Source organism: Poeciliopsis prolifica, unplaced genomic scaffold (assembly GCF_027474105.1).
Source record: "Poeciliopsis prolifica strain line A6 unplaced genomic scaffold, Auburn_PproV2 SCAFFOLD012, whole genome shotgun sequence".
NCBI classification, from domain to species: Eukaryota; Metazoa; Chordata; class Actinopteri; order Cyprinodontiformes; family Poeciliidae; genus Poeciliopsis; species Poeciliopsis prolifica.
In genome coordinates this window covers 11,720,193-11,743,837 of record NW_026562387.1, presented here as the reverse complement: position 1 = coordinate 11,743,837, position 23,645 = coordinate 11,720,193, and the positions used below count along the sequence as shown (strand labels likewise).

The 23,645-nt window shown below is 38.6% G+C and overlaps 1 protein-coding gene across 2 annotated transcripts in view; it reads right to left on the bottom strand.

Moving 5' to 3' along the window:
• Nucleotides 1–23,645, bottom strand: part of nck1b (NCK adaptor protein 1b) — a 43,753-nt gene that overhangs the window by 4,605 nt on the left and 15,503 nt on the right. Inside the window, exons 2-4 of one of the 2 annotated variants that reach the window (XM_055037379.1) lie at nt 15,550–15,598; nt 13,881–14,121; nt 1,550–2,307 (exon numbers count right to left, since the gene is read on the bottom strand). In XM_055037379.1, coding sequence (XP_054893354.1) covers nt 1,550–2,307; nt 13,881–14,106 — 984 coding nt within the window. In that variant the 5' untranslated portion in view covers nt 14,107–14,121; nt 15,550–15,598. Of the gene's footprint in view, nt 1–1,549; nt 2,308–10,498; nt 10,596–13,880; nt 14,122–15,549; nt 15,599–23,645 lie in introns of those variants that run through there. The other variant, XM_055037380.1, reaches the window with a different exon arrangement.

Below are 23,645 nucleotides of genomic sequence, written 5' to 3'. Positions count from 1 at the left end.
CTCGGATTAGTGACCACAGACAACAGGAACGTTTAGAAGGAAAGGGTGGGAAGGAAAAGTCCAGAATTTGTAAGAGGAGGTCTGTTAAAAGCTCAGCAGCAGATAATACACATTCAGATTGAAGCTAATGACTGCATTGAAAGGCCCTCAAAACAAAGCAGACTTAAACCGTAAAGTACCTCTAATCTTAAAAATGTCAGAGGGTTTATGTTAATGCGTAGCAACGAGTATATTTAAGCCATTGCTACGCATTCATTGGACAGTTATTAATGCTGACGATTATTTACACAAAAGACGGAGAAGGGAGATCGTGCAACCCCGTAATATTCCTGTGTGAAACACAAACTGAGAACTGAGCATTAGAAAACATTCATAGTCAAAGTTAACACAAACAGAGGCGAAGACGGTTTGAAAAATAAAAATCGTATTTATAACTAGAATACTGTTAACTTGAACTGCTGTAATAGGATTGCTTTCAAGTATTTCTTTTACTGGTTAATGCTAGTTGGAATCTGCGCAAAGGACACATGAAATACTGCTCTTATAAATCATAATGATCACAAACTTAAAATGCTGAAAATCTGCTTCAGTCTTGGCTCTACAGAGACAAGCCCTTAGCTATAGTCTTCTGGGTACAACTTATTTGCATTTATACTAGACAAAGAAAAAAAAGTGTAGAACATATCAAAAACTTTTAGGGTGACACCTTCAAGACACCTGGGAACAGTTCTGGGAAAAAGATGTAAACAGAAACTATAAATAGAACCCAAGTCAGCTAACTGACTGAGTTAATGATGTAAATTTGTTTTTGTATTCATTGTCTTGTTGAAAAATCCACCCTCATTTCTTGTTTAGATTCTTATCAAGAATGCCTCTGGCACCGTTCTCCTTTCTTCCTTCCATCACTGACATGACGTCTGCCAGTACCGACTTATCAAAGACGGCCCAACATCATGTTTTCAACCATCTGATCGCAGTGAACTCCCAGTAGTGAACTGGCTTGTCATAGTCTTAAACCAACTTTGGAAATCTTTTTACTTCAATAGTGGAGTCTAATTCAGTATACATTTCTAAAAGGAATTGTGGTTTCCATGAAAATTCAGGTCTTTTTTTGAAGCTCTCTTTAAGTGATCTGACAATCAAATTATTCTTTTCACTCCACTGGCAACCTATTATTGCTTGTGAGCTTATTTGTGAGATTTTTGACATTGTCTTGGGACAGGGCTGGGCTTTTATGATTCTAATATGTCTCTTGTGTATTTCATTTTTACTGAGAAATCTTGCGTCATTCCCTTATATAACATACATCTGAATTTACTGACTAACTGGAGTTGATTTCTTTGTAGGCGTGGATTACTTGGATTGTTACTGATGACATTGTAACCTGATTACTCCCTTCAAGAGTTGGAGAAATGTTGGTGTGTTCAGTAATTAATCCTCTCTGTTGTATCTATTAGAGGTGAGATAGTAGCTGCTTTTAAACTTTTAACAGAACATAATTTCAAAAATTCTGAACAACTCCTTCAACCAACAGATCTTAGGTACTGACCGATGACTCGCTATCTCGGATGAGAAAGTCTCCCTCTGTGCCTCTTTGATTTAGCGCCACCTCTGCCTGGTGGCGCGTCACTTTTCCGTAGTACCACTCCTTCCCAGCAAAGCGTCCACTGCCTGAGGGCGAGATGTAGTCACAGTCAGGCGTTGGAGGCCCGGCTGGCCCTGCTGTGGATTTATGGGAGCTGGAGTCAAGAACAGTAACGTAGTTCTTAGGCACCAGGCCCAACTGTCCGTCTGCTTTGCGGCACTTCCACCACTCTGGGTCGTTCTCTGGTTTCTCTATGACCTCCATCACCTCGCCCCGCTCAAAGTTCAGTTCCTCGTCGTTGCCAGAGCTGAAGGGGTAGAGCGCCTGAACCGTGTGCAACACTCTGTTTCCATTCGTGCTGCTTCTTACCACGTCAACCAGTTTATCAGTCAGCGATCCGGCAGCCGGATCTCCCAGGCCGCCCATGCCTCCTCCCCCCGCCGTCCCATCCATGTCCTCCGTCACATAGTTGGACGGGAACCAGCCAGACCGTCCGTTGTAGCTGCCGCGCCACCAGCCGTCGCTGCACTTCTCCATCACCACCACCCTTGTGCCCTTCACCAAAGAGAGCTCGTCCTCGCGCTCCGCAGAATAACTGAACTTGACGAAAGCGGGCACGTTGAGGTCGTAGAGCCTCTCGCCGTTATCGGTGCTCAGATCCGTGTCGGCGTTGGAAGCGGTGTCTCTCATCCCTCCCTTCCTGCTCTTTACCTTCCCAATTCCTAGGAGCCAAAAAAAAAAAAAAGACAATCAGCAGTGAGATCTACACATGCAGATAAATTTGATGGTGCCCCTTTTGATGGTGGTAAATACTTACTCACCTACACCATTTCAAGAAATAAAATAAATTAATATTTTACAGTTCAGCCTGAATTTACAGAGATAGCGGTTTCTTCATTTGAGTCTACAATCTCAGAAAATTAAACACATTTGGGGTCTTGGAATCCTCTTCAGAAATCAAACCAAAAACAACTAGTAACAGTAAAGTACAGTAATTATTTCAATGTCAGAAAAGAAAAAAGACAGGATATAAAAGACATATTGGCTTTTGCATCATTATGCCCTGCTTAACAGTAATTGACATCTAACATTTATATGCAATAACCACGTGTCATAGGAAAAGGCTTGTACACAGCAGGGGTATTCCCACTTGTAGCAACAGTAATTTTGTTAATTGCTTTTTTCCCCCCTGATTGAAAAACCTGAAATCATGTTAAATATCTGAATGTAGTAGAATAATCAGAGTGAGATTATTCTACTGCATTAAAAAGAAGGCAAAACATTGAGGCTATTGACATTTTTTCAGCAGAGGTCTCAATAAATTTGCCCATACCTGTGTGCCAAAATACACTTTTTTCCCCAACTTTCTAATGGTGTGGGACAAGTCTCAACAAGCAATGAAAAGAAAAACAAAAAGAAAATAAAGCAATAATTAGCATTATAGGCTTACTAAATATCCTTTCCTTTTCACATCAGAGCCCAAACTCCCCAGACTCTAAATCTAAATACATTCATGAGGATTAGGTCTAGGTGCTGAGGAAACAACAAAAAACTGAATGGGATGAAAACTTGTTTTGACAGGGGCCTACAAATCCTGCAGAAACTGTTTTCTTTGTGTACCGTCACCTAATACTAAAATCAGACAACTCACCCCCACTCTAGTCGGCCTGAACTCGTTGGAACAAAACAGTTCAGCCTCATTGCTGCTAATCACATTGCAATAATCAACTTGGCCTGCACTGCATCCTGATTTCAAACTCTTCTACACCCCCCAACTTCATAGTGTTACTGCAGTTTCATTGTTGAAGAGCTGTGACCATTTTATAACATTTAAACAACTCCAGTTCAGCCCAACCAGACACTGATATCACAGACGGTGACAGATTTAGGCTCATTTCTGATTACGTTTGCAAGGCTATTGCTTGCATAATCAAAAGACAGCTGGATGAAATTACACAGTGGAGCAGGGTGGAGTCTCCGGGACTGTGCTGGGAGGACGGCGTGCGTCGTCTGTTATCCCAGCCGCTGGGGAAATGCGAGTGTCCTTTACCGCAGATGGATTGTTACTGAAAGGTGCCTCTGACTCAAGGGGAGCAGACAAATTTCACAGTAGGGCTCAGAGTCCAACGTCAAATTGCTTCCAGGTAGAGCCTGTTATTAGTCCCACCACTGTGCATAAGTACAGAGTGCAGACAGGGTGTTAAGAGCTGATGTCTGAAGGCGGAGGTTACGTGCTGCACACATGCCAGTTAGGCATCTTTGTACCAACTCAAACAAGACAAAAAGATATCGAAGGACAGATCGGAAGCTTCCGTCACAAAGAGGAACATATCAGATAAATTCCTGACATGCACAATTTAAAAAGAGATACTGCAGTTGGAACCTTTATGGTTGGAAGTGACCTAATTTAGCCCAATGGAGGTTACAGGTAATCAACTACTGATAAGAGACACCTTTAATCTCCAAATGAGAGCAGAGATAAAGTTTATATTTTATCTAAGGCTTATCACTGGCATGGTTACTGGTGTCCATTTACTGCTTTTGTCTGCTATGGTCCCTGAATGCTTTGCATTAAAAAAGCAGAGCCAAAGCATTTGCATAGATGCTCAATCTGCAGCCAGGTAAGTAATGGGAAGTTTGGATTTGCCTGCACAGCTAACAGATACAGGGGCTGCTACTGAGAGCAATGCTTCTCCTAAAGCCTCATCTATCATGGTGTTCTGGAGTTACGCAGAAGAATTCACTTGTTGGCTGTGTGGGAGAGCTTCCTTTACAGTTTAGCAGAGATAATATCTTTTCACATCAAACGCACGAAATGGAAACGCTTTTCCATGAAAGGGCGCAGCTGCACTGAGCTCAGGTGGCACTAACATATACTGGCTAGTGCTTCCTTGATATTCAGCCAGGCTTGTGTGTTCAATTGAGTTTTGAACATTTGTGTACAAATCACTTCTGTGCAACAGTAATGCGCAGAAGTAATGCAGGAAGGAATCTTGCAGAGCCTTCTAAAACCAAATACTGAAGGGAATTTGTTTGGATTTTGTTTAGATTAATAAAACTAAAACGGGGCTGAAACAATTGCGGACTACAAGTTTCTGATTATTTGTGAAACTTTGCAAGAACTACATATTATTTTCTTGGACGTCACAATTATCCACACTTTTTGTAGATCCATCACATAAAATCTGGGTAAAATCCAAATTTTACCTAGTTATTAACAGAAAACCGGGTTTTTTGTTAATAACTGAGCTTTAAACAATTTGTTTAACCAAGTATCCTAAATTTGTAACAAGAACGGATGTAAGCTGATTTAAAAACAGATTGATATAGCCCTTTAAGAAACCCACTATGACATGAAGAATCATTAAGAAAAGGAACATGTTTACCAAAGCTGCATTTCTCTTTCACTTGACATATGTCTTGATAACCTTCTCTCTTTTTTTAAGTACTTCTATATTTGTGCATTTTGTTTCACCACTTTATTTTGAGTAAACTGATCAAATACATGCCGTAAAAGTAAAGAAATGATATGGAAGTCTGAATTGAGTTTTATTCTTTGTTCCTTTTATATACGTGTTGATTCTGTAAATGTAATAATTACAAATCTGTCATTATCAGGGTCCAACAATTATAGATTTCTGGCTTTCTTTGAGTTCTGATCTCCAAGAAAGCTAAACTTATTTTTACTTAGGATTGTAAAATAGAAAAGTATTACCAATTATTAATCAAACAGAAAATGAAGGACCTGCATGATTTTTACCATGTTACCATTATCAGATTTTTAGTAAGAACTTCATAGTCAATACTAGATACTGTGAAGGTAGATATGCTTGTAGAATCTCAGTAGAGGTTCTTTTTACTTTACATTTTGAGGTGCTTGTCACCATAATTTTTCACATTATGGCAGGAATTGGGCAGAGAGAAAAAGAGAAAAGTTGGATGACTGTATGCAGCAAAACTCCAGAAAGTTGGGAGTGGAACCCCAGATAGCTGAGTTAATGACTAATACTCTCTCCAGTGAAACTCCACAGAAACTCATTATGGTTTTGACGCAGCTGAAGAAAGGGTATATGACCTACTGGTAAAGAGAAGCATTGCTACAACTACTAACATCAATAATGTAGTGATGAGATTAAATTACACTTGGGTAGACTGTTTTTACTGTTTTAAGTTGTCTTCAAAATGTGCTTGGTTGCACTGAATCTTATTTAAGTGTTTTACAGTTAAACAGTGCTGAATACAAACGCACACCATATGTTTCAGATGATATGTAAAAAAATTAAAAAATATATTTTAATAATCCTCAAATTTATATTTACATATTAGTATTTATTTGTCTATTAAAATTATCCTAATAAATACAGTGAAGATGGTGGTATGAATTAACTGTACCCAGGCATACTGAGGATTTAAAAAGTTGTGTTTTAATTTTTCCTTCTTTACTGTTCCCAGTTAAAGTTAAATACAAGTGTAGGAGATCCAAACGTTTCCTCTAGGTCTATGAAAGTACAGTTAACAGTGCTGGCTGATGCACACTGCCAGTCAGCTGGATGAAAGGAGGCTACCACACTTAACTCTTGCTAGAAGGAAAAATTCCACTATTAAAGGAAAATCTTCAATCCATCACTCATGAAGATAAAGAGCCAGCCCTGACCAAGTCACAGAAAATAGAAAAGTTCAAAGGTCATTACACTGTACACTACAGCTGGAGATGCCAAATTAAATTTTCCAATTTCCAGCTCAAGGGAAAAATTTACTGCAAAGAAATTTTGCAAATATTTAAATTTCTTTTCCTATGAGGTGACATGCAACAGTTTTTTCTCTGTATGTCACACAAAATGTACACAAATAGTGTATGTCATTGGGTTATTTAAAACAGGTATTTGTGATGACTGGAAAGAAGACACCACTCAAGAGATGTAAAAATATCCCTCTCCCCATTTTGCCTCATTTTCTACACCTGATAGTAATCCTAAACAAAGACAACCACTTGAACTTTGTGAGCACATACAGTGTGGGACGTTCAGCTTCCCCTGAAAGCCACAAACCTTGTTGCGGCTCTGTTGCAAGCTGGGAAAACCTTACGAGAGAAATTAAAAACACCGTGCCCTGGAAACTTCTCTCGTACGACATCACATGCCTCTTTTTTTTGTTTTTTTTGCGCACTTCCTGAGAGAGGGATGTGGGGGAAGGAAATTACACAGAATCAGATGGCTGTAAATCACTGCAAACAATGACAAGGAGCACAACACGGACATGTTGGGTTCCTCCAAAATAAAATACAAAAATAAATACTTTTTTTTAAAAAAAAGAAAGAAAGAAAAAATACAAAACAAGAGTTTGTTTACTGATGAAACACAACACAAAGAGAAGAAAGTGCCGGGAAGTCTGTCCAGCTACCGGTGACATACAGGAATGAAGGGTTTTTTTCTGTCCAAACTCTGGCCTGCCTACGCTAGTTGGCTGTCCATTGTCTGCCAAGGCCCTTTCGACCTCCCAGCTTCCCTCCATTCCAGGGCTCTTCCTCTGTGGACGACAACACCCCGCGTCAGCCTGTCTGACAGGCCTTTAACATCCCTTTGCTTTGACACGGACGCTTTTTCCAACCAGTCAGGTCAGAGCAAACCGGCCTGCTACCTCTTCTGTGGCAAGTTGTCATCACATCCTATTTTGACATTCCAGTCAAGTTGCTTAAAATTATTGTGTAGCAATGTCTGTTGTATGATTGCACACTCAAGAGGAGCTTTGCAAGTTCATGACAACAATATGTCTTCGGACATGTACTGGAAAACAGCAGTCCTCAGCCATATGGTTTGCTCAGAGACGTACGCATTAAGTGTAATGACAGCATGTTGAGCCAGAAGCTGTGTGAGTCAATCAAACGGAGAGGGACAGCGCACACATGAGTGAGCCGGCGTATTTGTGGCCGGGGCTGCCTTTTAGAGGCTATGGCTTCAATCAGGTCTGCCAGCATGACTGAGGTATACACAGGAAGCGTGCATAGCTCTTTCAAGTTTCAACTTCAAATGCATGCAGCCATCGATCTCTGTGATGGGGCAGAGTTCAAGGAGAAGTGCTGCTGAGCAAAGCTGCTGTCAGAAGCTACAGTGTGTTTGAGACTGCGATCTGTCAGGTTGTATCAGATCAACCGGTTAGAAAACTACTTTCCATACTCCACCCGATGGTAATCCATGCTCACCTTCATCGTTACAATAGCGCTGGAATCATGAGTGCAAATTAAAGGACATAGACATAATTTTTAAGTCTGTTTTCATCCCATCATCTTTCAGTTAATCAGAAAGACATGAATAAAGTAGGGCTGATCAATTTCAGCAAAACACTCATTGGCATCTATTGTAATGAATCTTGTGACAGTAATTAATCTGCATTTCTCCCATCTTCTACAGTCATCAAGATGTCTTTATTAACAGTGCACATAAAAAACTAAATCACTCAAACCTTTATGTGTATGGATTGACTTTGGAGAGAAAGTTCATTCAACTTGCCATAAAACAATATTGACATTAATGTAAATATACATGCATGGATACACTAATAAATACTTAGGATTCTGTGCATTCCCTTATAATACACAGCTGATGGCATAAAATCTGTGGTATGTTAATGAGTAAACGTTTAAACATTTGTTTATTTATTAATGAATGTAGATAAATAAGCATTTATTAACATTTGAGAGAGAGAACGCAATAGAATTTTTACACTTAAAAAGAGATACTTAGACAACCTAAGGTGAAACTTATTTATTGCACAGACAGCTTTAATATTGGGATTACATTTGAAGAAGTTAATGTATCTCTACACCCTTCAAAAACTGGGTTAAATTAAGTTTATTTTGCACAGCTAAGTTCCTCCGTTTTATTCTTATGAGTTTTATGTAACAAGCTGGACTTAGAAAAAACATTTTGAGTTCTTAACAGTTAAGAACTCAAATGCACACAAGCTGCTATTTTAATGATGCTAGCAGCACTACCCAAACCAGATGATAGTAGTAGATTTTAAGACACTTTAAGGGCTTAGTTCAATTTAGTCGAGTTATAATCTGTAATAGTTCCACTACCTGTAGTAGAAAGATTTAAACTTTTTGGATATTAAATAACCATATAATGATGGTCAGATGTAAACTTCCTGTTTTAATTCCCTTTAGTCATTTGAGAATGAGTCAAAATGAAAGCTATTGCTAGCAGGTATTAACAGTCTGTTAATGTTTTGCTTAGTTGAAAGTTCATGTTTCTAAGATATGCATATCTCTGACTAACTTGTCCATCTCCTGCAATGGAAATGGACACTTAATTTCCCAACAAGCTTTGAAGTTACCTACAGATTCACAGGAAATTTGAAAAAAAATTCCTGCAATGACTGTAACCAATTTCATAACACAGGAAACAAGAAAAACAACAGCTTAAGATTCAATGTAACAAATCTACATTTTGGACGATTGTCCTAATAAAAACATGTATTTCAGATGTGATACATGACTATTGCATTATAACCAATCAGAAAGTCTGCAATCTCAAGTATGCTCACTGTTCTGGCTTTGTGAAGACCACTACTCACTTCCTCTGAAGTAAAGAGAAAGCAGGAAAAGCAATGTGTGGTGATACAGCTTTACAGCAGAAAAACAATCTTGGGCATAAATGATTTGGACTATTCACACTAATCTTAGCCTAGTAATGATTCTTTTTTCCTTTCTTTGGTCTCTTAAGTCAGGAAACAGGAGTGAGCAATGTGGAGAAAATAAGCGGGAATTGAGGAGCGAGCCATCCAACAGACAATCCCAAACGGCATGATTCAACTTCCCTCTGACTTCTCACTTCCTCTTTGGCTCGCATTGAGCTACGAGAGAAATGTGGCTCAAATTAGAGTTTCCGTTTGCTGGGGAGGCTGAGAAACAGGAAAAAGGAGGGAGGGGAGCCAGAAAGAAACAGAAGGAGGGAGAGAGAGAGAGAAAGCAGCAGCTTACAGAGTTTACACAAGCAAAATGTCTGTTAGCTCATCTCTATCTTCTTCACCTCCCACTAGAGAACTAGCAGAGCAGTCAATGAGATTCCTGCAGACGGAGCCAGGACATATCAAGGTGAGATTACGGCCTTGTTAAAAAAAAATTCAAAAAAAGTGTGTCAGTGTGGCTGTAAACCATTGACATTCCTCTGATAGCCATGAGAGGTGCATAAGATGGGAACCCGAGTCCCATCAATCATTAAGGACCCCCTTCCTCCTCTTTGCACAATGACTACAGTGTTCGACATGAGAACTCTTCAACTGTAGCTCATGATCGGCGGCAGGGGGACCCTCCCAGAACCAGGGAGCTCGCCCTGAGGGAAAAATAAAAGAAAACAGCCATCTGCGATGTCGTGAGATACTCCTGAACCGGCTGGAGAGAATGACAGTGTAATCCACTAAGATGTAGCCCACCTCAATGAGGTAAACGCTGGAAGAAAACAATGAAGCAAGATTCCGGCCTGTGTGTGAGTTTTTTGCCTGTGTGAATTCAAAGAAGGATTGCTGAGGCAATTACAGGCTTGGGCTCAGCAGCAGGCTTTTCAAAAGCATATCCACCCAGTGTCTGCAGCCGCTCACACACACTGGGACAGCCTCTCTTTGTCAGACCAAATGGGTTCACACTTAAATCTGTTGCAGCCCGCTCTGATCCTGACACTTTCATTCGGTTAGCTTGAAACAGACATTCAGACAAAGTAAAAATCTGATATATTAAGTTGAAAAAAAAAAAACGGCAAAAAAAAGACCGGACATCTTTTTCTTGAATTGTTCAAAGAAACCAAACTGCTCAGAGGAGTTCAGAGAAATACATAAATAAAAATCAGATAACTGGAAACAAAGCAAGTCAAAACAACTTTATGGAATAACTTAGGGCTAGAAAAGTTTAAAACTCACGAAAGAAATGTTTGAATAGGTTAGCCATGTCCATTTTGGGCTTGCTCTCAGTCTCGTTCGCAGTCCCTGTTCTCTTCCCACTGCAGCTGTGGAGTTATTCCATGTGAACACCCTGAGAGCTGGGCGGACTGCAGAGAAGGGCAGCCCACATGCAGGCCATGTGATCAGGGGTTAGCCAATGAGGGCACGGGTTGGAGAGGCCTCCAGTTCAGCTCTGGAAGGCAGACTGCAAGAGGCCTCAAGAAGTAGGAGAGAAAGGGTAGTAGGAGGGGGAGGGGTGAAGCTTAGACACAGAGCACAAGAGCTCCATGCTACACAAAAAGTAAGAAGGTGATTTTCTAAACATATATACAGCAGATTTAAATGAAAAGGATTCAAAAAAAAATAGAGGAATCTCTGGGGAAGCAACAGAGTGATTCAGTGAAGTCTCACATGACACCAGCTGTTTGAGAAACACTCAGAAGTTTACAACAAACCCAGGGAACATAAGGTGTTAAACAGAAACACTCCCAAACAGTAAGAGAGCCATCTCCAGACACACCATGCCCTCTAAACGATGACACAACTTCACGCCCAGCAACAAAAAGATCAACTTTTACTCCCACACAACATATCAGAGTGTGAGCCCGGAGTTGCTCCCCTTACTCGGCCATGTGTGACCCAACCTCCCACAGCACAGATTAGGAAAGAGGCATAGTTAATCATAGATTACACAATGCCAGGTATTTTTACATTTTCTTTCTGTATTACAAAAACTGTAGACCGACAAAGATTATTATTTAAAGTGAAGAAAAACGATACAACCAAAAATCTGAAAATGTGGATTGCATTTCAGACATCCTTTTAAAGTTTAATACCCCTAATCTGAAAAGGCGAAACAGCAAATCGAGCCTTACGGCCCAACCACAGGATAACGTGACTCTCATTGTTTCCAAATGTTTTGTGTTTGTGTTTACTGGGACATGATCTGCATTGCATTAATGTAAAGTTTCATTCTGGAGGCAGTTGTCGAACTCTTGCGATTTTGTCAATATCAACAAAAAGAAGAAAAAAAACGAAACATTTATGTTTTACTGTTCTGGCATTGTCATGTACATGGGGCCTCAGTCATGCAGTCCAAAAGTCTGGGGTTCACAGAGTGACAGCAAAATTAAATTAATGAGAAATTCTGGTGCTACTCTTGACAGTTTACCAGGGTTTGAGATATTTTGCAAAGAAAAATGGACAAAACTTTCAGCATCTGGATGTGCAAAGCAGGTAGAGAAATACCACAACAGACAAGGAGCTGTTATTGTGGTGGAAAATGACTCCACAAAACAATGACTCAGATATGAACATACATTCAGACGTATGAACTAATGGGACAATAATGTGTTGCTCCATTAGATATCATCTCAATAAAATACATTTAAGTTTATGGCTGTGCGGGGTGTGAAAAGCCCCTTCTATGATTATGTTGGTGTTAAAACAAGATTGCTGCAACTTTGTGTTTTATTTCGAGTGTACGGTAAGTTAGACATAACTTGTGTTTGTGCCAGCCAGGCAGCTGTTCTTAAAAATGTAAAGATCGAATATGGTGACAGCTGGGATGTTGTTAAGAGGCCATGGGCTTTTGTTTATGGCAGCATAACCTCCTACACAAACGCATGCGCGCGCACACACACACACACACACGAGCACCACAGAGGAAAAATATCATGGCATATAAATCTCTAGACACCTCTGAGTAACGCATGAGGGACAGACTTGACCTACAGTTCATCCAACAGTCGTAGAAAATCTTCGCTCAAATCATTGGGTTGAATTATTTAAAAACATTTCAATTCCTCTTTCACCCACACTTTTCAAAAATATTATCACACTCTACCCACAACTGCTGTGCACACACCCAGACACAAACACAAGAGAAAACGGGAAGTTGCAGTCCAACAGATAAGTGTTTTGCAAACACTGGTGAATGTGTGATAATTGTGAAATTATGACACATGACAAGGAGCACCCAAAACCGCAGTTTTTTTTTTTTTCCATTTTTAACATTTTCACCATTTGTTTATATAAAAAACTAACTTGGAGCTACAGTATGATCATTTGCATCGACTGGCAATAGCTTCTTCGGCACACATCATTTTCACGCCACATCAACGAGTAACGGACTTGTAGGCAACTTTGTTGTCAGCTTACAATCGAAAAGTAATTTGTCTTTTTTTAATAGTCAACTAAAAAAAGACAGATAAAGCTTGTTGATGGAGTTGATGGTGTGTAAAGAATCACCAACCAAATTGCATTCTACAATAATACATGAGAAATAATAATATTTGGCAGATCTAATGCCAGGACTGACAGTGATTCAAAATACATCACAGAGAAGAAGAACTCAGTTAAGACAAACTATAACTTTCTCATTTATGCTTGGCTTCAGCTTATAAAAATTCTCTACTTTTAAATCAAATTGCACACTTGTGAGTTTAGTTTTGTAACCTTGTGAAATAAAATGGCTGAGAATGCATGTTTTGTGTCAATAAATGTGCAGGTAAATATAAAATCAATGCTTTGCTAATGTTGTGCTTGTAAAACAGAATGTAGTTATTAATAAATTGTCACCTTGTAAACCAAATAGACAATTTCACCTCTGTGGATCCATAAACAAAGATTTGGGTTGGTAAAGAATAACGACATCTACACATGCACAAAGCAGAAATTCTCAGTCATTTTACTTTTTCACAACTATGCAGTTTGATTTACGAGTACAAAATATTTATGTAAAATGTATCCCCATATTGGTTTTACATGGTTTGCAGCAGCTGGCAATATCTACAAATTGAACTATTTTGCTAAAGGAAAGGCAAGAAAACCAAAACCAATTTATACTTGTTACAAAGCCGGAAAGATAAAAATATCTATAACTCCCTTACCTGAGTAAATACGTCAAAGTTGCACTTAAAACCTTTAATGTCAGCAAGACGATCAAAAGCAGAAGTCCAATTCTAGGTGTGTGCAAACAATAACCTGAGAATACTGTGTCTGCACTCTGAACAAACACTCTCACTGTGGTGAATAACATGCAACAGGTTATATGGCACAGTTGTGGTGAAAAACGATATGAAAGTTGCCCTAGATAATGCTTTTGAAGCAACGCTGTTTCAGTTAATAATTAAAAGAAAAACTACATGTGAGAGAGGAACCCCATCAAGATGCTGAAGATATGTAAATATTTAGAAAAGTATCATCTATGCAGCTTAACTGGAATATTATGAGCTCGTCAAAAAAATAAATAAGCTGAAAGGGAATTCAAACCAGCATGCTTTCTCAAAATTACTGAGAACCAACCTACTGTAGAAATAAACAAAAGCGAAACCAAAAGGAAAAAAGTAAATTCTCTTACCGAGTGTGTCTTTGAGATTCTTGACAATTGAAGCTTTCCTAGCGCTGTTTTTTCTCTCTACATAGTTGGATGGGACGAAGCCAGTTTTGTTGGTGGCATTCCGGACCCTCCACCAGGACTTGGAATCGTCCAGCAGCCAGAGACGCTCGTTCTTCTTGATGTCCAGCTCCTGGTCCTGCTGGGCCATGTAGTCAAACTTGGCGATGACAATCACCTCTTCAGTCATCTTGACCTAGTGAGACTGATGCATCACAAAACTGTTTAACAAAAAAAACATGGTCGTCATAGTTTTCTTTAAACTTTCTCTAAGTTTTAAGTCTTTAAGATTCAAAAGACATGAATGCATTGCATCTATTTAACTACCTAATATTTATTGCATATTAGGCGGCCACTTTAAAATAAATACTAATAATAATTTATGTTATGAGATTGGCTGCCAAAACTGTATTTTACACAGTGAACATAATGTTGCAGATCAGACAGATCTGGATTTTCCCAACAATCTGTTTGTACCCTTAATAATCTGAAAGCTGAACCACAGACTGCTGCAGCTTTCAGTCTATCCTGTGATCTCTTCTGCTGTGTTCTGACATCCTCAGCTGTTCTCAGAGAGCTGCACTGAGAGCAATTGAAACAGTCGCTAAAAATGATGACATTCAAAGTACAGTATGATATTTCAAGGGCAGAATTTTTTTTCTGAAGTTTTGTATGGAAATGACAAACAAAAACTGCAATGTAATATTTTAGTAACCAAGCTAATACAGTAGTAAACCCAGTAAGTATGATGACATTAGCTTTGCCCTGAGTATTAAAACATCTGCACCAGATATTTCTTTGGAAAGGAAGTTACCCACTTTAAAACCTATGGATGACTTTCCTAACCAAGTCAACCCTGTGTTGGAGCTGAGGAGATAAACTTAATGAAAAACTACAGACAGGACAACATCTCTGTTGCTCTAAACTTTAAGAAAAATTAAGGACACAGCAGGATCCTGATCATAATTGGTAAATAAGTGGTTGACAATCCTAATCATCATTATCATGATAGGACACTGGTGAGATCTAGTGTTTAATTTTTTTGCATGGCACTGACTTCAGAGAATTGACCTAGAACTAGTTCCTATATGTTATTCGTACATGTATTACAGACTGTTGCAGTCAACAAAAAAATGGAAGGAAAGGAAACTAGGTAACAAAGAAGAAAAAAGGGAGTTAGAACGACGGAAGATAAGAAAGAACAGGAGGAAAGGGAAGCATAAGAAAGAAGATAAAAGAAGGAACAATAAAGGCAGAAAGAGGACAAGAGGAATTAAGAAAAGGAGAAAACGGACACAAGGAACTAAAGAGGTAGGAAACAAGGAAGAAACTAAGATCGGGAGAGAGGAAGGGAGGACAAAATGGAGGAAAGATGGACAAAAAGAAAAAAGGCAACATTTAGACAAGAATGATAAGAAAAAGAGTCTGAATAAGCCTTTTTGGTTTCACACTTCAGCACACCTGGAAAATACTGAAATCATATTCCAGACTTTTCTAAACTGTTTTGGAACAGTGGTTAAACTTCTCTGATATGTATCTGAGATTTAAAATCTTGATCAAAATATCAATAACTGATAAGTGTTAAGACAAATGAAAAGGAGTATGTTTGGAGACTGAAGCTGGACAACCATACCTGTTCTGCATCAAAGCTGAGAACAAGCCGTTCTGATACTTCTGCTGACCTAGAACAAGAACAGAAACGATACAATGAAATTACAAATGAACTTCTCAAACTTTTTTGTTTGAAATACGTAATTATGTGCTACACTCTTATACAAGCAGGTTTCAAATGACATAATAGCATCTCTTGCAGTAAACCTATGTCAAGATGGTGTGAACCAGGGTTATCCAAGTATACCACAACAACCCGGCAGAAATTCCAGCACCCATTTCCACAGTTTAGTCTTGTAGAGCAGAATTTCCCTCCACCAATTGTATTATTGAAATAACAGACAAATTGCTTTGATACTCAATTGTTAAAGCCAAGAGCTGTCAGAGTCTTCAGAATTACACAGGGGACGATTTCCTTTGACGAGCTGACAAAATATTGCCTTTCTTTGCCTGCCGTCAACTTACATCAACAGGGTGGTAAAGATTACTGTAATGGTGCAACTGGAATCTCTTTCTGTGCCGTGATGATGAAGGGAATTGTTTTAAATTTAGATATGACCCAGATAGGTTCACATATGCAAACCGCAATGCCAGTATGAGCTGAATTATTAAATACACAGGGCTCTATTATCCACAGTCCTCCTTAGCTTCCCTCAACACATCTAAAATTATGATTTTGGAGGACTGAGAACCACTGTGAAAGTTTGTTCATGTTGAACAATGCGCACATTCACAACATCCAGTCTTATGACCTGAACAGCCACAAGCAGAGATAAGCTACGCTTAGTTTAACATTGCAGATCCTTGGGTCAGCTATGGTGGGGAGCAAGGCCTGCCTGAAGTGGCTGCTCTGATGTCATGAGAGTGGATGAAGTTTCATCTCTCCCCCACCCCAAGTGAGTACAGGGAACAGACACTGACTTTATTGAATGAGAGAGGCTCTTGAATTTATTTGAAGCAGCAGTGCTGTCTAGGTTTCAGCCACAGCTGGCCTTGAGATGGGCGTATAACCTGATCTTGGGCAAACAAGAGTGGAGGTTAGCGAAGCAGACTTCCAGCATGGTTAACCAAGACATGAATAAGATATCGATCAGATTTAAATCAGCTCATACTGACAGAAAACAAATAATAAACAATCAGGGGGAGGTGGGTTACTTAATGTACCATAGAGCAATTGGGTGTACACTGTGGTTAAATCTTAAGGCATGTTATTGCCTGCTTCTTTTCCATTAATTACATTAGTGAACACTGCGAGAAATGCAAGGGAGCGGCACACAAAAACAAAGAGCTGACTTACTCTCCTCGAGTGCCTCATTCACTCAGACAAAAGGCAACAATCTCTTCACTCCCTGGGCTGGACAAAGTAGCTGTGTGTGCGCTCCGTCTGCCTTCATAACCCTCCGTAATTTTAATTTGTCCACTTCATGCTTTTTTTTTTTTTTTTAATCATGTAATGCTAGTACCATCAGTACTCCATTTATTGCCTATCTCACATTTCCGGTTGAATCTTGCATCTATTCTTTTAGCATCCATCTAAAAGGCTGAGTGTAAAAATCCATGTTAATTCTTCAGTGACTCTTAGAGTAGATATGAGGATCAGAAACGGTGGGTGACAGATGCTCTGAGATAATCACGCAGCTGCAGACTGAGCAGAGACCAGTCGCCATGCAGAAGCACTAAACACCAGGTCAGACAGGTCAAACTGCTCATATGGTGGCACTACGGATATTCATTTACACTGATCCCAACCAACAGCATATGTATCATCTCATTCAGAGTGTGGTAGTTCTGAATTGGTGCTTAAAGCTCTTTGCTCTCTAGATTTAACTAAAGACTTTCTCTGTGAGACGCACCATGAAACTGGTTTGTGATTGGAGTTGGCCAATTTTCAGCAGAAAAAAATTCATTCTCAATTCATTCATTTGAATGAATGAATAAAACCTACACTACGAGCACATGAAAATGACAAAACTCATCAGTGTGGAAGTTTTTATGTATTTCTATCAGTAAGGTGTTTTGAAGTAAAGGAAAGTATAAAAGGCTGAAGAAGTCCTTCAAAGGAATCCATTTTCCCCAACACATCACAACATGTCAAGACATGTCTGCCATGCATTTAGGCTGCTACTTTAAGAGACAGCAAGATGTTAGCAGATAGCTGAATGTGTGACATCAAAGTTGCTCTTTTTTAACCTTTGAGTTTTAACTTTGGTCCATCAACTTGGGATAACTCCTGGTATAAATGTATGCCAAGTTATCATTCCATAACCAGTGAGAGTTTCACTCAGATGACTCTAATGCCAGAGAAACTGTTGGAATTACAAGATTTTCTCCAGCTCTGTAGAGTATTAAGAAAGCACCACAGTCTTTCTCCTAGCTGTTGCTGCACACTGTTGGCCAACTGGCTGACAGAAGTCACTTTTACTTTTTCCACCCCACTTACAGGGCAAATCAAGTCTTCAAAAATAGACTCATTCATGGTAGGAAAACTGAAGGAACTTCGCCCACAACTCAAATTATTTTAACATTGTTTCAAGCAACATTTGTTAGGCTGAGTGGCCAGTTTGCTAAGCAGGTGACTACAGGCTGGATACTGTGGCAGAAAACTGACCAACTTTCAAGGTAAAATCAGCTTAATACTCCCAGATTTGCTTTATAAAGAGAGCTGTTACCTTGAATAAATACTTTCTGTACAAAGTTTTGTCTCTGTGCATGCTTGGGTTATCCGGGTTCCTCCCACTAGTCAAAATCATGCCAGTAAAATTACCTCTCTATATTGCTCTGACTTATCCAGCAAGTGAAGGAGTTGGCTTACTCTTTAGTAACTTTTATTAGCTATCATTATCAATTTTGTCCTTAAAAGCGATATTTTTTTTATTTATAATTCTTTTACATTAGAGGATAATTTGGTTCTAAATTTGTGATATGCAAAAAATGTGAATGATTTTATTACAAAAGAGCTAGTGTGTGTAGCTCTTTTCCAACAAGAAATTAAGATTTCTTGTTGGATTAAGAAACAACTTTGGAATTGAAAAATTTGATGATGTGTTGAATTAAAAGGGGGGGAAAAACTGGGTCAAAAAATAAAATATTTGACCATTTTTGAATTTGTATCCAAATTAAACCAAGAGCAGAAATGCCAGCAACAACTTCAGCAAGCATTTGTCTTCTTGGTGCTAACCACTAACACTTCTCTGAGGTAAAATATAACCAAGGGTGATTTCAGTTCATCTGGTAGGAGAAAATTAAAGTTCAGAGCAAATCTGTTTTAATTTAAGTCATTATGCAGGGCATTAAATTGGGCATGGGATGAGCTTTCAATGTGTTACTTAAGACTTTATATCCATGAACTATTCTAGAAACAAAAACAAATAAAGCAAAATGTTTTACACATGTAGACCAGAATAGAACGTATGGGTAACCACTTTCTATATTTTGATTGTAAGGGGTTAAATGCTCAGTCAGTGAATGACATAGAACATAATTACAGAACAATTGAGCCTGTCTCTACAATGCAAATGGACACAGTTTTGTAAACTATGAGGAAACAAACCATGTCTTATCTGTGAAATAAGCCGAACCAAGGATTAATGACAGTTCAACAAGTGATCCTCTCATGTTCACACTTCAAGCACCAATAACTTGTCTCACATTCATCTAATACTAAAAAAAAGTACTACAATAATTTGTAATACAAAGTATGATACATTCTATTTATAATACTAATAAACACAAAGTATTTATTAGTATTAAATAAATACCATTCCTCGTTTTAGAAACAAGGATCAGCCTGTAGATACAATTTTGTGAAGATGTTATTAAAAAAAAGTCTTTACAATGAAATCTCGACAGTTTATTTAAAAACCACAAATACTTTGTGTCAATAGTAAAAAGCAGATGCAGGGTGCAATCTTGTGAATTCTCTTCTTATGGTGAAACACCAGTGACATAAATTCACCACATCCTGTACACTACAGCTGCTGCGAAAACCTCTGCTGTGTGTTTCAGCAGACGGAGTCAAAGAGCACACCTAGCGGTCAGTTTTAGCCACAATCCTGCTGGTACACATAGAAGAGATGTCAAACTGGCTTTAGACGGTTTTAGGTAAAGTCAATTTACATCAGATATTTAAAGTTTAGTAGCCAGGTAGAGGTGAATGAACATATGTCATAGTTCTCCTCGCACTGGGAGCAAACTGTTTGCTGCTGCTCAGGAGGATTCCTGCGGCACTGAGACAGCAACGGCATGAGCTCACAGAAGCAGACAGGGTAACCTAATCCCTGTGACAGCCCGCTAAAATCACAGAGCTGTGCTGCCTTCAGGAATGTGCTCTATGAGTTCACTGCTAACTCAGCCCCCTCTGGCGCTGCAGCGCTTCCTCCAGCACGCACCAAAAGTTGCATATTAGCCACCGGGACCAGCCTGTTTCACAAAGCGACAGGCAGAGGACAGCAATGGACCAATAAACACAAGCTTGGGTTTGCTTTTTCTTTTCTTTTCTTTTTTTTCTTTTTTCCACCCTGCAGTGCATCAGTTTAAAGCTCATGAGACTGAAGCTCATCCCGGCGGTCCTGCATTCTCTCAAAACAAAACAGCAGCACCACAGCAAAGGGTCATGGGAGACTTGGCAGGCCAGCTGTGAGACAGGAAGTGTGGACACAAGAGTGACCGGATGATGGGAAAGTGATGCTATCTGACAGAGCGTGGACTTGACCCCTAGACTGAGAGTAGTAAAGATAGCGTATCTTTGAATCAATGTGCGTAATATAACTTGTTAAGGAGATGAAAGTGTTAACTTAAACACCAGTGGTTACTGAGAGAAGAAATTCCTCATTGGAAAACTGTCCTGATTTGGGATCCCACTGAAATTTAATAAGAGGGAACTGATGGCAATACCGCCGTGATTGTTTGAATGAAGTCGGTTATTCACCCCTGGGGATCTCCCTTAGCAGTTGGCAATATCCTAAAATAGATTGTGGCTCGTGTCCTTTGAGAATAGACAGATTTACTCTCACAGCAACAACCAACAGCAAAAGTTTTTAGTTTTCTGTCGGAACCACTTCACATCAACGGGCCCATTCTTTTCTCCAAACAGAACCGTGTATAATGTCATAGATAAGCCACTGTTTGGAGACTGTTGCCTGGCAATTCCCCCAAAAAACTGCTCAGGCTGGAAGCACTGGAGTTTTAACACAATAATTAAGACAGAAACTGGGTTTGTTGGAATTAAGAAAACCACATTTTAAAAACTGCAGCCTGCTGAGCAACATCTAATTAGAGAAAACCTAGTGCGAACATCGAGAATGTCTGCTGAAAGCCTTATAGCAACTTAGAAAGCAATTCAGGCTGTAGAAACATTTTTGATGGACACCCAGTGGAGTCAAATGTTGATAAACTCCCCCTGGCAGGCCAAACATAATGAACTAATGCAAAAAGCCTTTTCATTGTTTTTTTAAAGGACTTTGGATTAAAATCTAAATACATAAATATACTCAGACATGATTTGAAACTATTTTGACAATAAATTGAGATTTGCCTTTTATGACTATTGTTTTTTTTTTTTTTTGCATAACACACCTCAGATGAGCTCTGACTTACTACAAAAAATAACATTTATGTAGAAGTTACAGACAAATTGTCTAAATGTTCAATAAAGGTTGTATCTTACAAGCTGAATGCATCATTATTAGTGATGCCCAAATCGAGAATGGAGAAAATCTGGATTCCTGACTAAAATGAACTCCCGATTTCTGTTGTTATATTTTATGTCACAGAGTTATACATTTAATGCAGCAAATTTAATAATAATAATAATAATTGAGCGCACAACCTATATTTGCATAAATAGCCTCCAAATCTAGGCAGGTCACATCATTTACTTGGTCTAACAGATCTGATTTTTATCAAAATGTTTTTAGTCCTTTAAGGTTAAAGAGAAACTTAGTTGGGTCGCTCAGTCTGTGTCATGTGACCGATTGGTTTCCAACCCTGTATTAGAGAAACATCTTGGGATTGGTCAGCAAAAACTGAAGTGGCTCGTGTCCTTTGTTTTCTGTCGGAACCACAGAACCGATTTCATTGATTATGTAATTTTGATAAAAATGCACAAAAAAGACATCCCTAACATTTTATATCTTTGAGTATTCCCATTTAAAGATACTCTAAAAAATTTTTTTAAATACTCCAAGAAGTTCAAACTCTGAATTAGATCTACCAGAGCAGACATAATTCAATGACTTCCTTTTAACCAAGATGCTGTATTTGAAATAGCTAATAGAATGTAACAAATACATCTATTAAGGTGCAAAGATTGTAGCTGCAAGGAAGTTGAAAGATCTATTTCAATTATGTTGTATGTAATATGCATTGTTGTTTATAGGTTGCTGGTCAACCTCTAAACATATTTTGAAGTTAGCCCTTCGTTATTAGAAAATACATGTTGCTCAATGTCAGGAATAACCGATCATAAGACACTGGAGAAAGATTAAGCCACACAACCACTTCATAGTGCTTTCACTTCCCTGTTTCACTTTATGCTTCGTTCCGGCTTCAAATTCCCCAGGCTGGTTGTTACGGTCTGGCCAACAGAGACACCGTCACAGGTGAAGTAACATTTCTTTTTAAATGGAAAACCGATAAAAGAGATGATCAGGTGATGCAATGATGGTTTATCTGATGGTAACCCAGGAAAGTTAAGTGGTTTATTCTTTCTGTATTCCAATCCCATTAGTTAAACTAACAATTACAAAAATGTGTGCGTTTTAACTTGAATCTAAACAAAGTCATGAATGTTATGGAAACTTGCTATTAATTCATGAACTAAGAAGTGTTTGTGCTGCCACACTTAAGTTAAAATACATTTTTAAAGACGGTTTTACATGTAGATAAGTTAATGGTTTCATTGATGTTTAAGCTATGACAATTACAGTTTATAAGCTTGATTATGAGGCATTGTATTTTAATTTCAGATTTAACTATAAATAGATGCAGCAAATCACTACCTTGAATACTCATCATCCTGTTTGCTTGTGAAAACAAAAGATGAGTCCTTTTCAGTTCTTTACAAGTCAACACCAATTTTCCAACATGTCTGCTGGGAGCTAAATCCTGATCAAAGCGCTTAACATACAAATGCAAACTTCTGATCAGAGCCATCAGATTAAACAGTGAGCCAAAGCAGGATAAAGCTGATGTGATATCCAAAGTACAAAAGCAGAGCTATAAATAAAACCAGATTTTTTTCCCCAAAAGATAAATGAATCACTCTAAATGACCTCTTATACAGGTTAAAGTGGATCACTTTGTAAGAAAATATTCACTATTTTAAGAGCAGAAATCAGCTAAGTGGAGTGAGAGAAAAAAGTGACAATCTCATTCAAAGGGTTTCTTCTTGCGGGTGCACACGCGGAAATAAAAAATACTTAGATGAACCAAACCGGTGATCTATATCAGCACTACACAGCAAGTTCAAAGCCAGCTTATCATTTACTCACGCTGCTTCCAAGCAGCCTTTCACTTTTCAAGATAAACTATAGAAATAGTAGTACAGCAGAAGTTTCCAAGAACCCTAAATATGGGCCAGACTTTCACACAGTCACACAGAATACAGAGAAAAAAAGAAACGTTCAGATGGCTCCAATAATTCTGTTGTCAAAACGAATCACTGGAGGAGGTCATCTGTATGAACTCTGATCTAAAAAAACAGATTTCCCCTGAAGATGCTCTCTAAAGTCTGAACAATCTATTCTTTAACTTTATTGTTACTAAACAAGCTCCAATGTCTTTCAGGCTAGAATATTAACACTATAGAACTCTGCCAAAGAAATCTCAGCTCTGCACAAATCAGCATCAACCAGATCTTTGATAGGAGATGGGGAAGAAAGAAAACATTTTCCTCAGAAAGGCTTTGAACTTTGGTGCATGACTTGGACAGCCCACACAGACTCCAAACAGCAGTGAATATTGTTCTTAAAAATTGGCTCCTTTACACTGTTAAAGAAAAATTGAATTCCTGTTTTTAAACTAGTTTATATCCAGCAAGAAATACATAACATTTTAAATGAATCACCCAGAACAAACAATTATTTATTATGGGAGAGATGATTTGTGTAATTTATGTCA